General features: G+C 57.5%; 1 protein-coding gene across 1 annotated transcript in view; it reads right to left on the reverse strand.

Annotated features, from left to right (window-relative positions):
• ARSB (arylsulfatase B) overlaps window positions 1-14,828 on the reverse strand; it is a 143,153-nt gene that overhangs the window by 36,409 nt on the left and 91,916 nt on the right. Inside the window, exon 6 of the mRNA XM_070056318.1 lies at window positions 3,643-3,713. Within this exon, the coding sequence (XP_069912419.1) occupies window positions 3,643-3,713 (71 nt within the window). The remainder of the gene's footprint in view (window positions 1-3,642; window positions 3,714-14,828) is intronic.

Below are 14,828 nucleotides of genomic sequence, written 5' to 3' on the forward strand. Positions count from 1 at the left end.
AGCCGCCTGCAGCAGCGCCTTTAGCAACACCGCCGCAGAAGGAGCAGGGTAGCAGGAGGGGCGCCGGGGCAGCGGCTGCTCCTGTGAGGTCTGCAGGCCCTCAGAGGTCCCCGAGTTCAGTGTGTACCTCCCAGGTGAGGACACTGACCAGGTGAGCTCTGGGCAGGGGGCGGAGCCTTCCCACGGCTCCCACTTGGGGACCACTGCAGTCAGTGGCAGGGGGGCTGCTCCGGCCACCCTGGGGCGAGATGTCCACCCTCAGTCTATACTTGGGCCGGCCGCTTTCTGGCTCTGTCCACAAGCTCCGGAGCGTGGACACAGTGCGTGACCCCCAGGCCTGGCTGTGGCAGCTGCACATGTTTTCTCCCAGCTGGATTTAATTGTCTCCCCATAAACGGCCTGCACGGAAGAGGAAGTCGCTGCGGCCCCACCATGCCCAGGAGGAGCAAGGCCGCGCTCCTGCCCTGCGTCTGCTCCCCGGAGACTGAAGCGAAAGCCAAAGCAGGCAACAGGAGCACGGTGTGCCCACGAGCAAGGAGGGGTGGCACTGCGCTTCCCCCACTCCCACACCCCGCAGGCACAGACAAGGCCTGTGTGTGGGCACGACCCAGAGTGAGGCTCCACGTCTGAGCCAGGCCCGGCCACGCTCCTGTCACAAGCGGGCAGCAGGAGACGCAGTGGCCACAAAGCGTCCCCGAGTCTGTGACAGAGATAACATGTCTAGACGTCCCAGGAAGTCGAGTCCATGAGCAGACAGCTCCCGGCGCACAGGTGGCCAGGCCCAAACAGTCCCCGCTCCCATTCCGTGTCCTCACCAACGTCCCCCTGGACAGTGTGTACCAGGGACATTGGAGGGCGGACGGCAAAGCCACGGCACTGGGGGCGTGGGCACTGGCGGTCACAAAGTCAGCCAGCTGCAGGGCGGGGGCCAGGAGGCCGTCTGTGTCACCCTGGAGGAAGTCGGTTTACGCCTGCACCCACACCCAGCCTCACAGTGTGTAGAGCCGCTCGAAGACTGACAGCCAGTCCTGCCTCCCAGCCTGCTCTGGGGCTGAGACCCTGATGGGACTAGAACCTGCCACCTCTCGGGTGCACCTGGGTAGAGCAACATTCAAGAAGCACTGACGCGGCCTCACAGGGACTGACAGGCCCGTGACCCGTGACCCAGCGGTGATCGACACACCCCAGACCCGTGCTCCAGGCCCGGGCCCACGGGGTTCTGAGCATTCTATTTAGAGAGGGAAAAAAGCAGATGGAGCCCGGGTGATCCATTCAACTCTACCCCTATGACACTTGCCACACCTGCGGGCTACGCCTGCACATGCCAATGTGTGTCTCACCCTGCGGCCCTGCTCAGTCAGGGCCTTCTCCAGGGCTTGGTGGCCATGCGAGCGGCCGGCACAGATGCACAGGTCAGCAGCACTCTGCGGTCCTCATGGCTGGAACCGCCCTCAGCTCTCGCTGGCCAAAGTTCACTCTGGGGAAACGCATACGTCCCGTCTGCCCCAGGCTCTCCCTGCCACGGCCCATGAGGCCGCTCTGGCCCAGTTCTCCTCTCCCACCCACCGCAGGCACCGCCGAGGGACTGCCAGGGCGGGACTGTGTGCTAACTGAGGTGGGTAAGAGAGGACACAGGCACGGGGCTCCGCCGAGTGGGAAACGTGACGCACACGTGAAACAAGGCACCGGGTGAGCACGCAGGCTCCCGTGGGCCTCTGGACGCTGCTGCGACACAGGGCGGGTCCCAGGGGACCACAAAGAGGCAGGGAAAGGTTCAAGCTGGGGAGAAGCACGCGGCAGACACAGGTATGAACGTGACGCGCGTGCTTGGGAACAGTGCACGTCCAGCCGGGCAGGAGCCTGACTGCAGAGCCCAGGCGACACGACTGCCTGGAGAGGTGGGCCCTGAGCCCCACGGTGGGTTCAGAACAACCGAGGGGCCGCCCCCTGGAGCAGGGAAATCCTGTAGTGAGGTGGGGCCCAGACAGAAGAGGACAGAGCGGGAGGCAGAGAGAGCGTGGGGCAACAGGGGATCCGTGGCGGGAGGATGTGAGCCCCCCACCGTGGGTCAGGGAGTGCCAGGGCTTTGCTTTCAGAGACAGCGCCGGATGGAGTGGGGCAGAGAGCCTATCAGCACTTCCCCCCGGCCAAGCTCACTCGGCTCCGGGCATCAGGGCCCCTACGCTGGGCCCTCTCTGGGGCTTTGACCACTGCTGGGACCTGAAACCCAAGCATGCCCTTGGCCTGAGGGAATCCTTACAGGTCAGTGTGGGCCCCAGACACAATCAGCCCAGCCACCCCAGGACCGGCCAGGGGAGTGACACCTGTGACACCCAGCAGGTGCGTGTCAGCACCTGGCCAGCCCCATCAGAGGACGTAACGGCCCTACCCTAGAGCCCAGCATGGTTTCCTTGACCATGAGTTTTCTGGAAGGTGGCTCGGGGTCTCAGGTGAGAACAGGGTCACCACACGATGTCCACAGTGACAGGGAGCCCTGGGACCCCATTGGTTTCCCTTCTGCCAACGGGAAAGCTGACGCAGGAGAGGGAGGCTCACGGGTCACCCAGAGAGAGGCGGCAGAGCAAGGAACAGAATTTCCATTCGTGATTCATCACCTCCTGCTCCTCCTACAGCACCTGGCCCACTGTGGGACCAAGGCCAGCGTGAGGTGTGGGGGGCAGGTGTCACAACGAACTGTCCACCAGCACGGCCGCTTAGGTGGGAACAAGGAACCTGGAGACACGCCAGGTAACGACCACGCTGTGAGCACCAGAGATCAGTACAGAGGTAGTGTGCTGAGTGCTCACACGGGGAGAGTCTACACGGCCGGGTACTCACACGGGGAGAGTCTACACGGCCGGGTACTCACACGGGGAGAGTCTACACGGCCGGGTACTCTCACGGGGAGAGTCTACACGGCCGGGTACTCTCACAGGGAGAGTCTACACGGCCGGGTACTCACACAGGGAGAGTCTACACGGCCGGGTACTCTCACGGGGAGAGTCTACACGGCTGGGTACTCACACGGGGAGAGTCTACACGGCCGAGTACTCACATGGGGAGAGTCTACACAGCTCAGTACTCACATGGGGAGAGTCTACACGGCTCAGAACTCACACGGGGAGAGTCTACACGGCCGGGTACTCACACAGGGAGAGTCTACACGGCCGGGTACTCTCATGGGGAGAGTCTACATGGCCGGGTACTCACACGAGGAGAGTCTACACAGCTCAGTACTCACATGGGGAGAGTCTACACAGCTCAGTACTCACACGGGGAGAGTCTACACGGCTCAGAACTCACACAGGGAGGGTCTACACGGCCGGGTACTCACACAGAGAGAGTCTACATGGCTGAGTGCTCACACGAGGAGAGTCTACACAGCCGGGTACTCACATGGGGAGAGTCCACATGGACGAGTACTCACACGGGGAGAGCCTACACGGATGAGTACTCACACGGGGAGAGTCTACACGGCCGGGTACTCACACGGGGAGAGTCTACACGGCCGGGTACTCACACGGGGAGAGTCTACACGGCCGGGTACTCACACGGGGAGAGCCTACACGGCCGGGTACTCACACGGGGAGTCTACACGGCCGGGTACTCACACGGGGAGAGTCTACACGGCCGGGTACTCACATGGGGAGTAGTCCACAAAGTACGGGTCGATGTTGTGCAGCAGTTCTATTCTGGGTGACGGGCGTCCTTCACTGGAAGAGAATTTTAAGGAAACATTAATTTCCTCTCTCAATGAACATGGTTTTTAACCTTCCTTCCTTCCTCTTGTGGGAAGAACAAAGCCCTCAGCTAACTGTGTCGTGACTCCAGAGCTCTTCGGAGTCACGGTCCCCGCACCTCAGAGCTTCACACTCGAGCTCGAGCAGGCAAGCGAGAAGGAGGACCCTGGGCCCCTCTGGATCACCACTGTGCCCCGTGGCAGCAGGGCCACTGTCCACGCCAGAGAGATGAGAACCCAGCTCAGGCCGTGCAAGGAAACCAGTGTCTGCCCAATGGCGGCCCACGTCAGCAGCCAGGGCCTCGCATCTGATCCAGGTGCACGTGGAACGTCGCGTCTCACGTTTCTTACAGGGGCGCACATCACTATACCACACCCATCCATGTGAATCCCACCCAGGAGAGCACCAAGCCCCAGCACCTGTAACAAATGCACTAGGCTCACAGCAGCTCCCTGGTACCTGCCCCCCACGCTGGGAGCGAGTGCCGGCTGTTGGCACAGCGGTTAGGATGCCGCTTCCGACATCTGCACCCTCCAGCGAAGAGCCTGGGTCCATGGCCTGGCTCTGCTTCCAGCCAGCTTCCTGCTACTGTGCATCGTAGGAGGGAGACGACGGCGCTACGGCTCGAGTCTCCGCCACCCACCTCGGAGACCCGGATAGAGTTCCCTGCTTCTGGCTTCTGCCTGGCCCAGCCCTGACTGCTGTAGTTATCTGGGGAATGAACCAGCAGATGGAAGATCTCTGTCTCTCTATGCCTTTCAAGTAAATTAAAAATAATCAGCAATAAAACATTTTTTAAATGATTGGGAGCATAAAAGGCACCAAATACATGTGAGGAGTAGCTGAGGTACCCAGGCCAGTCTCCAGTGCAGGCTCAGCCTTGGGGGCCTGCTAAACACAGGAGAAACGTGGGGACCTGCTAAGGACTGCGTGAGTACCCAGGCCGTTGAGCTAAGTGCCAGGAGTCCACAGCACACCAGCACCATGGGTGTGTGCATGACCCGAATGTCCAGTGAGGTTCCCGATGTCACCACGAGGACAGCTCAACGTCCACACCCACACCCACAGCCAGGCGTGTCCAGCAGAGGTTTGGGATTTCAAAGGCCAGTAAGATTTCAAAAAATCTGGGCTGTGATCCACGAGTCTGCCTTTGCCAAGGAAGGAAACGTTAAGACAAAATGCAGTTAATTAATTCAAAACAAGACTTCAACTACCATCACCATCATTATTAAAAATAAAGGTGACGGCCGGCACCGTGGCTCACTAGGCTAATCCTCTGCCTTGCGGCGCCGGCACACCGGGTTCTAGTACTGGTCAGGGCGCCGGATTCTGTCCCGGTTGCCCCTCTTCCAGGCCAGCTCTCTGCTGTGGCCCCAGAGGGCAGTGGAGGATGGCCCAAGTGCTTGGGCCCTGCACCCCATGGGAGACCAGGAAAAGCACCTGGCTCCTGCCATCGGATCAGCACGGTGTGCTGGCCGCGGCGGCCATTGGAGGGTGAACCAACGGCAAAGGAAGACCTTTCTCTCTGTCTCTCTCTCTCACTGTCCACTCCGCCTGTCAAAAAATAAATAAATAAATAAATAAAATAAAGGTGACTTTATCAATGCAAAAAAGGACATCATCTCAGGGCAAAGGACAGTCCTTTACATCATCAGAGCTTCGGGCTTCAGATCCTGGCTTCTGGGACTTGGAGCTGGGGGGGCGGGGCAGTGTCTCTGGGGGCAGTGTCTTTACATCGCACTGGAGAGAAACTCCAGCATTCTCTGCGATTTCCCTGTTCCTCTCCCCGTAAAACAGACACCAGAGGTGTGGCAGGGAATTCCTGAGGGGCGTCCCAGCGCTGGGACAGGGGAGACAGCACTGTGGGGGAGGGGCAAGGTGTAACCTCGCAACCCTGGCCACCCCAGAGACACCGCCGCCCCCCCCCCAGCTCCAAGTCCCAGAAGCCAGGATCTGAACCCCGAGCTCTGAATGCCAGGTGGGAATGGTTGCAAAGAAAATGGTCAGCACTAGAAGATGCAGACAGAATGATGACAACGATGATTTCTGGGTGTGCAGGCTTACAGATGAGCAAACCCAAGGTCAGTGCGTTGGAAGGTCAGCATCTGGAGGTCTTTGTGCTGTCTGGGAAGAGGGTGAAGCCAGGGGTTAAATTCAGATTTAGCCAAGCAAAACTGTGCGTTAGACTTTTAGGGTGACTATTAAAAGCAAGGAATTTTTCTGGACCACAGGAAATCAAAACGAATTCATTCAATTCAAAAGATGGCAGGCCGGCGCTGTGGCCTATGGTGCCGCCATCCCATATGGGTGCTGGTTCGAGTCCCAGCTGTTCCACTTCCAATCCAGCTCTCTGCTATGGCCTGGGAAAGCAGTGGAAGATGGCCCAAGTCCTTGGGCCCTTGCACCCATGTGGGAGACCTGGAAGAAGCTCCTGGCTCCTGGCTTTGCATCAGCCCAGCCTCGGCCATTATGGCCATTTGGGGAGTGAATCAGCAGATGGAAGATCTCTCTCTCCCTCTCTTCCTCTGCCTCTCTGTAATTCTGCCTTCAAAATAAATAAGTAAATCTTTAAAAAAGAAGAGAACTCCAAAAATGTCAGAGCCAATATATTCACACATAACCACTCATCTCTTAAAATTATTTACGTGTGGGGGTGGGCAATACCGTGATTCCACAAGAGGAGTAGACAGAAATAACAGAGTGTGAGAAACACCACGCACCGCCCACGGGTGTGCGAGGCCGGGAGGGCGTCGCTTCCCCAGGGCTGCCACACACGGAGCAGGCGCACACCGTGCACACCGTGACCAGGGGCAGCTCCGGCACGGCTGCCGGCATCCCACGGCGCCACACAGCCGGCCCTCTCCCCACTTTTAAACGGTCACAGTAACGGGTCATGTCGTTTCCCTCTCACGTTCAGAAATCTTGCAGCTCTAAGAACGGAATCGCCTGTACCTACGGGTGGAGACCATAAGGGCGCGGGTCCCTAGATTCCCAAGTCGTACCCCTGAAGTCGCTGTTGTGGTTTCAGTAATGGTCCAGCGTCTGCATGCCTTGGAGGCAGGGGCTGACAGAGGGACGAGGGCGACTTAGGGAACAGCCAGACAAGGGGAGGGAGCGAGGGGCTGCAGGGGTCAACTAACAGTTACACAGTAAATCATTAGCACGGATCACCACAGTAATGCTATCTACACGTGTACACACAAGCACACACATACACACACACATGCACACACATGTGTACACTGCACAAATGCCCACACCACACATGTACACAAATATGTACACACGCGTGTGCATGTGCACATACATATGCATGCATGTGTGTGCACACGCATGCATGCCCACATCCACACAATGCAAACATGTACACATACATGCACACACACTTAGGCATACACACCCATCAATTCAACAAAGCACAGACACCACAGTGTAGACTTTCAGTGGTGACAAGGACACAGGAGGGAGCCATGGGAGCCCAGATGGGGCTGGAGAGGGTGGGGGTGGGGTGTGGACAGCAGGAGTCGGCGTGGACGAGAGACCGCCACGCCAACCCTGCACCCAACCCTGCACCCCTGGACTCTCTCCAGGAGATATCTGAGAGTCCCCATTTTGAAAGGACCCATGAAGGGCAGAGACGCCGTGGCCAGCCGGGGCGGGCGTGGGGGAGCTCCAGCTCGGAAGATGCAGGCAGGGCTCGGTTTCCCCGGGCCCGAGACAGCAGCCTTGGGGAAGAAAGTCTGTCACTGTGCAAGAACCAAGAGAGCACGTGCAGTGACCACCGGGCATCTTCCACGTTCCGTGGAACCGACACATCCACGCCACCTAAGCCGGAGCAGGCTCTGAGGTCACGCAGAAGACGCGCCCCCGCCCCTGCATCTGGAGGGAAGCCCCTGGGCTCCTTAGACCCTTCCTGCTGCTGTCACACCCCCGTGCCTCCACACCTCTACACATCACCAATGACCTTCACTCTCCTGTGCACCTCCCTCCCTCCTTACACTAAGAGAGAACCATACCTGCAGGAATTAACTGTCTTTGCTTGTCCATTGGCCACCTCCAGATCTCCACACTATAGTGCTCAGGCCTCGCTGTACTGCAGTCACCTGGGAGTGTGACAGCCCCACCCAGCAGATGTAATGGCTACGGCAGTCAGTGCACCAAGAACTGGGTAAGGACAGGAACAGAGTCGCTGTGACCCCCGCTGACTGTGGCTGATACGATGGGTCAACCGGCAGGACAGGCCTGTCCCACGCACACCCTTAGGACTCCCTGGAGGGGCCGTGGGTGCTTGCTTGGCTGGCCCTGTGGGTCTCACAGCGATCATTAGGCACCACACGCCTTTTTTGGTGCTGCACCCTGGTTGTTAACCCATTCATCCTGAACACAGTGAGGGGCACATGTTCTCGGCACAGCCAGCACGGGCAGGAGGCTGCCAGGGCCGTGCGGCTGAGCAGGGACACAGGCAGACTGGCTTTCTTCATTCCGCTCACTTTCAAGGCTGCCTAAATTTGCACCAGCTGCAAACGCCTCTAGGAACCACCGAGCCCACCGTGTCTCTGCATCCACTGTTCTACAAAGGGGCAAGCCGTTGTCTCTGCTGTTCCCTCAGGATTCAACATGAACTCAGCCCAGATTTCACACCGTCCAGATTAGTTCCACATAGCAGAGAGCAGGGCAGGGAGACGTGCAGTGATCGGCAAGCCCTTTCCAACACGCCACGGACACGTGCCCGTCTGCAGTTCCAGACACTGAGATCACAGCGCTGTCCACTTCTAAACTGAGCGGCCCACGTCTAGCCTTCATTTTCCACTGTGTCGAGGGTGGGACGGGCAGGCCTCCCGCTAACCAAGGGCGATGCTCCCACATTCCAGGCCCCCGCTGGCCCTGCTGCTGAGCAGCTGTCACAGGGCCCACACCCTGGGAGGCAGTACCAAGTGTTCAGAAAAGAACAGGAAATACATGCAGCAGTTCCCGGGCAGAGATTCTGAAGGAAAACCATCAGCTGTGCAGGCCTGTTCCCCTCGCTAGCCTTGTGTAAGCATCATCACCATCATCATCATCATCACTGCCATCACCATCACTGTCACCATTAACATCACCATCATCATCACTGTTATCACCATCACCATCATCACCATCATCACCATCATCACCGTCATCATCATCATCACCATCATCAGCAGCAGCAGCATCACCATTACCATCATCATCATCACCATCAGCATCGCCATCATCACCGTCATCATCAGCATCACCATCATCACCATCACCACTGTCATCATCAGCATCACCATCATCACCATCACCTTCATCATCACTGTCATCATCATCACCATCATCATCACGATCACCAATATCATCACCATCATCACCGTCATCACCATCACCATCAGCAGCAGCATCCGCATCACCACTACCATCATCATCATCATCATCACCATCATCACCACCATCATCACCATCACCATTGCCATCATCATCACCACATCATCATCACCACTGTCATCACTATCATCATCACCATCACCACCACCATCATCACCATCATTACTACCATCATCATCGCCATCAGTACAATCTTCATTTCAGCAACCAAGTTCTCACCGTGAGAGATCTCCAAAGTTATCTGTATGGGTTTCCAGTTTTTGCACACACACACACACACACACACAAAAAAAAAAAACAACCTTGTCTTTTTATTTCATTTCCCACAAACTCTTTGAAGCCCCCATGTGTGTTCCGGCACTGTGCTACGCACTTCCCACACATTCCTTCACCAAATTCTCACATGGTGCCTGGAGGATGGGGACCACTGTGTCACAATTCACACCAGGAAACTACTCTACCTTAATGATTAATTGATTTCAAAGGCAGAGTTACAGAGATGGGGGGAGGCGGGGACAAAGAGAGAGAGAGAAAAAATCTTCCATCTGCTGGTTTACTCCCCAAACGTGCGAAACAGCCAGGGCTGAACCAGCCTGAGCCAGGAGCCAGGAACTCCATGCGGGTCTCCCGTGTGGTGCAGAGGCCCAAGCCCTTGGAGCATCTTCCGCTGCTGCCCAGGGTCAGAATCAGAGCAGCTGCTTTATCGCCCCTTTTTAATGGATTTATTTACTTATTTAGTTAGTTACTTGAAAGAGGAAAAATAGAGAGAGAGGAGGAGACAGAGAACTTCCCTCTGCTGATTTACTCCCCAAATGGCCACAACGGCCAGGGCTGGGCCGGGCTGAACCCAAGAACCAGGAGCTTCTTCCAGGTCTCCCACACGGGCGCAGGGGCCCAAGGACCTGGGCCATCTTCCACTGCTCTCCCAGGCCACAGCTGACAGCTGGATCGGAAGTGCAGCAGCCGGGACTTGAACCAGCGCCCATGTGGAATGCCGGCGTCACAGCCTTGACCAGCTGCACCACCATGCCAGCCCCACTGGAAAATTAACGCTGCAAGATGCTGTGAGACTTGCCCAAGACCGCAGACGCAATAAGCGGAGGAGACGGGATTTGAACCAGGTCAAATCACAAAGTGCACGCTTTTACCACTACGGCCACAGAAGCCCTGCAGGGCTCACTTCCGGCACTGCTCGAGCCCCAGCCTGCTGCGAAAGCTGCCGTAACTAGAAAACACTGCCATGAACAAAGAGCTCAGCACGGAAGTCAGAGAGCCGTGACCACACGCGGGGAGAAGTATGTCCGCTGAGTTCATGTGACACGGAGCGGAGGCATGTTTTCTGATCCACGTTTTCAGTAAAGAGGTTTATCAAGGTTTAAATGCTGGCCGTGCACTACCACAAGTCACTGAATCACATCCCTAATATCATCTCTTCCTATTCAGCACTGAAAAACAGTTGGTAGGACTTCTGGTTCTGGGTCGGTAGCAGGACAAACCAGGCGCCTAACAGGCACGCCTTCCAATGTCCATTTTGACAGTCACCAAGAACCGCTAGGGCGCAAATGCAGCAACACTGCTGGAACCTGAAGGGAGGACGGAAGCCAGGCACCACGGGGTCCTCGCCAAAGCCAGGGGGACGAGAACCAGAGCCTGATCCCAGAGACAGCGGAAAAGACGGACTCCAGGCCGCTCAGGCCACGTCCCACAGACACAGGCCGAGGCCGCCCAGGAAGTGCCCCACCGCTGTGGCCTCCCTCACCGTGCCCAGCCAGGCACGACAGCAGACCTGGGGGAAGCAGCCAACTAAGAAATGGGGGGAAGCTCCCTGGGAGCCCCGTGCCCCGTGAGCAGGGGCGGTCAGGGCTGGGGAGCAGCAGGCAGAGGTGTCACCCCAGACACTCTGATCGGCTGAAACACACAGAGGACAGGCGGGCGGCGGGCGGTCTGGGGGCTGGCCTCACGTGTAGTCTCAGCACTGCTCTCCTCACAGCTGAGTAGGGCCCAGGAACACGCGAGCACCCGGATTTCTGGAGGGTCACAGTGGCCGTCTAGGTTTACGCATCTTCACACATGCTCCAGAAAAGAGGAAAGAAAAAACGGGCAACGCGGTTACCTGGCTAAGCTGCCCCTTGGGCACACGCACGCCACGTCAGAGTGCCTGGGATCGAGTCCTGCTTCTGCTTCCCACCCAGCTTCCTGCTGGTGCACCTGGGAGACGCAGGTGGCTCAGGTGCATGGACTCCAGACCCTGACGGAGTTCTTGGCTCCTGGTTTCAGCCTGGCCCACCGCTGGAGGAGGCTGTGTGCATTTGGGAAGTGAACCACAGAGACCTCCTTCTCTGTCTCCCTCCCTCTCTGTCACTCTGCCTCATAAGTAAATACACACACACACACACATACATACATATTTTAAATAACCTGTTGGTAAAGGAAGCTACGGCACCCAGGACAGGAGCCCGCGACACAGGCAGGAGATGGTGCGTAGTTAAACCCCGGATGGAAGAGAGGAAAACCCTGAGCCCTGCAGAGCTGGTGCCCTGCCACCAGGGGGCAGTCAGGGGAGGGGCAGGGGCTCAGATCACTCCTGATAAGAAGAACCCTGCAGAGACGGGGTCACACCCTTGGAGACACATGCAAAGGCACGCAGTGTGCCCGCAGAGGAGCACCCTGTGCCTGCACAGTTGCCAGGCAGCCACTTGGAGAGTGTGCCGGGCAGGAGCGGCACCCCGAGCGGGCAGCAGTGCCAAAAGGGGAGCCGTGGAGGTTGGGGGTCTCTGGGAAGACGGCCGGACGTGGCCGGCACACGGCGCCCCAGTGTCACGATGAGGCTAAGTGCTAGGACAGGGGCTGCGCTGACGGGAGACGCTGCACCTGCTGTGCGACACAGGCGCTCCTGGACTCTGAAGCAGACGGAAGTGCCAGAGCACCTGCTGTCACAGGCCTGGGCGAGCCGACCGGCGCCACGTCGGCAAGAGTGCAAGAACCCACCGGAGCTAAACCAAACCGCAAAGGGGAACCCCCAACTCCAAGAGGCGAAACATGGCGGACTGCAGAAACGGTCACCCCCGGGGGAACCACGCCTTGATGCCGCAGCACAAATCAAACCAGGCGCTCCACACCTCTGACAGTAAGAACGCCAACACGGGGCTAAGGCAAGAGCTGACAGAAGAAAAAGACAAACGTCAGGAAACAAGGGACGTTACATCCAGCGAAAGCCTGTGAAAGCAGGAGGAGGTAGGTGGTTCAAAGCATGGAAAGATGAACGGCCGAGGAGCGGAGGAGCACAGGGAACCCGGCTGAAGCACTAAAAAAGGAATCTCACGTCTGGACCGTGCGTGAACACTCAAGCACAGGGACGCTGGCCTGTCAGCGACGGGGACCCCGACATCTTCCCCGCGCCCAGACGGAAGGACCAGCTGGCCTGTCAGTGACGGGGACCCCGACGTCTTCCCCGCGCCCAGACAGAAGGACCAGCTGGCCTGTCAGTGACGGGGACCCCGACGTCCTCCCAGCACCCAGATGGAAGGACCAGCTGGCCTGTCAGTGACGGGGACCCCGACGTCCTCCCTGCGCCCAGACGGAAGGACCAGCTGGCCTGTCAGTGATGGGGACCCCGACGTCCTCCCTGCGCCCAGATGGAAGGACCAGGCACTGGCACAGGAAACAGAATCAGGCGCTCCTGACACTCACCAACAGCAACCCAGGAGCCAAGACCTGGAGACGTTTCGGCACGGCAGGGAGAGACAAGGCGTGCGTGTGTGTGTGTGAGCACACGTGTGTATATGTGTGTGCACATGTGTAGTGTGTATATGTGTGTGCACATGCGCATCTATGTGTGTATTGTGCACGTGTGTAGTGTGTGTATATGTGTCGCACATGTGCATGCGTTGTGTATTGTGCACATGTGTGCGCGTGCGTGCACGGTGCATGTATATGTGTGCACATATGTGCATGCATGTGTACGCGTGTGTGTGTCTGCGTGCATGTATGTGTGCATTGTGCAGTGCGTGTATGTGCATATATGTGCATGCACATGCATGTGTGTCTATGTGTTTATGTGTGTGTATGTGGTGCGTGTGTATGTGTGCACACATGTGTGTATGTGTACACACGTGCATGTATATATGTGCATGTGCGTATGCGTGTATGTATGTGTGCATGCACACGTGTATGTATGCATGTATGTCTGTGTGCACGCACATGTGTGTGTATATGCATGTTATGTGTGTATGTGTGCGCACGTGTGTGCACACCTGTGCATGTGTGTATATGTGTGTGTATTGTGTGTGTGCATGTGTATATGTATGTGTGTGTATATGTGTGCGTGTATGTGTGTGTGTGTGTGTGTGTGACCAAGGTTGCAGAAAATGTTTCAACAGACAGGCAACGATTCCAAGGGCCCTGAGAAACGTGTTCGGAGCTAAGGCCTCGACTGTGAGGGAGCCGTGAACACGCGGAGCGGGGTGCAGAGGTGGTCAGCACCCAGCAGATTCTCGAAGCTCGAAGACGCAAACAAGGCCGCGGAGTGGGAGAGAACAGCGGACAGAACTGACCAGGGCTCTTGAGCAAGTCTGTGGAAATGGAATTGAAAGACGTTTATTTTGGTGCCAAAAATTTTTGGAATTCATGCAGTTTCTTTCACATGCATTTTCATGAACTTTCTGAAAACCGCGCATCCGTATGGACTTCAATTGTTTGCACCAAAATCAACTTATCTTTTCATCCCATTTTTCCACTTTCTGAAGTAGACACGAGGGCTGTGACAGAGCACAGGTGATAGTAAAACGGAGAAGGGAGAGGCGATGGTGGAGTTGAATGCGTAGTAACTGTGCGTCAGGACGCCGAGGACGGCGGACGGACCAGACCGCGGAGCCCGGGGTGCAGGGGCACCCGGGAAATGACAGGGCCGTGGCCACGTCACGGCAGCCACCGCATCAACACTGCCGGAACCAACACGCAATGAACAGAGAGGGCAGAAGGGAACACGCCCCAGACGGCACAGCCCAGCCCGGCAGCACGGATACCCCACCTCCCGCACACAAACACCCACCGTCCCTGCAGACCACAGAGAACCCGAGGCCCCGCGCAGCCGCTGCCCCCCCCCCCAAGCACATGGGGGCCGGCACCAGGAGAGACCGTGTGTGGGCCAAGGCTCGAGTGTAAGGACTAGGATAGAAACTCATCCTCCAGCCACCACGGAACTGAACCACACGTCAGTAACACAAGGGGACTTCGAAAGGTGCATGGAAAATGAACAAAAAGCTTATTTTGGTACAAAACAAAATCTGAAATCCACGCACAGTTTTCTCCTAAGACACATTTTCCATGAACTCCTTGCCTAGTTCCCAGTCTGACTGGGGGAACCTGAAATACCTGGGCAACGCAGCAACGCTAATCACACTTCAGTCACCCTGGAGCAGGGTCTCTAACTACAAGGAAAGCCACACAGTGGGTGGTCTTGGGTGGGCCCAGGCACACAGCAGGGTCCTTGGCTCCTCCTCCCTCCCAGCTCCCAGGGCCGCTCCCACTCCCTGCGGATGGGCTCCCTGGGAGGTGGTGGTGGCACAAATACCAGGTCCCTGCCCCCACTGCCGAGGCCTGAACTGTGCTCCCAGCCCCCAACACAGCTCAGACACTAGGCGCGTCTGGGGAGTGGGCCAGCGGATGGGAGTGTGTGTCCTCGCTGTGTCTCAAATCAATGGA

Source organism: Oryctolagus cuniculus, chromosome 14, assembly GCF_964237555.1.
Source record: "Oryctolagus cuniculus chromosome 14, mOryCun1.1, whole genome shotgun sequence".
NCBI lineage: Eukaryota > Metazoa > Chordata > Mammalia > Lagomorpha > Leporidae > Oryctolagus > Oryctolagus cuniculus.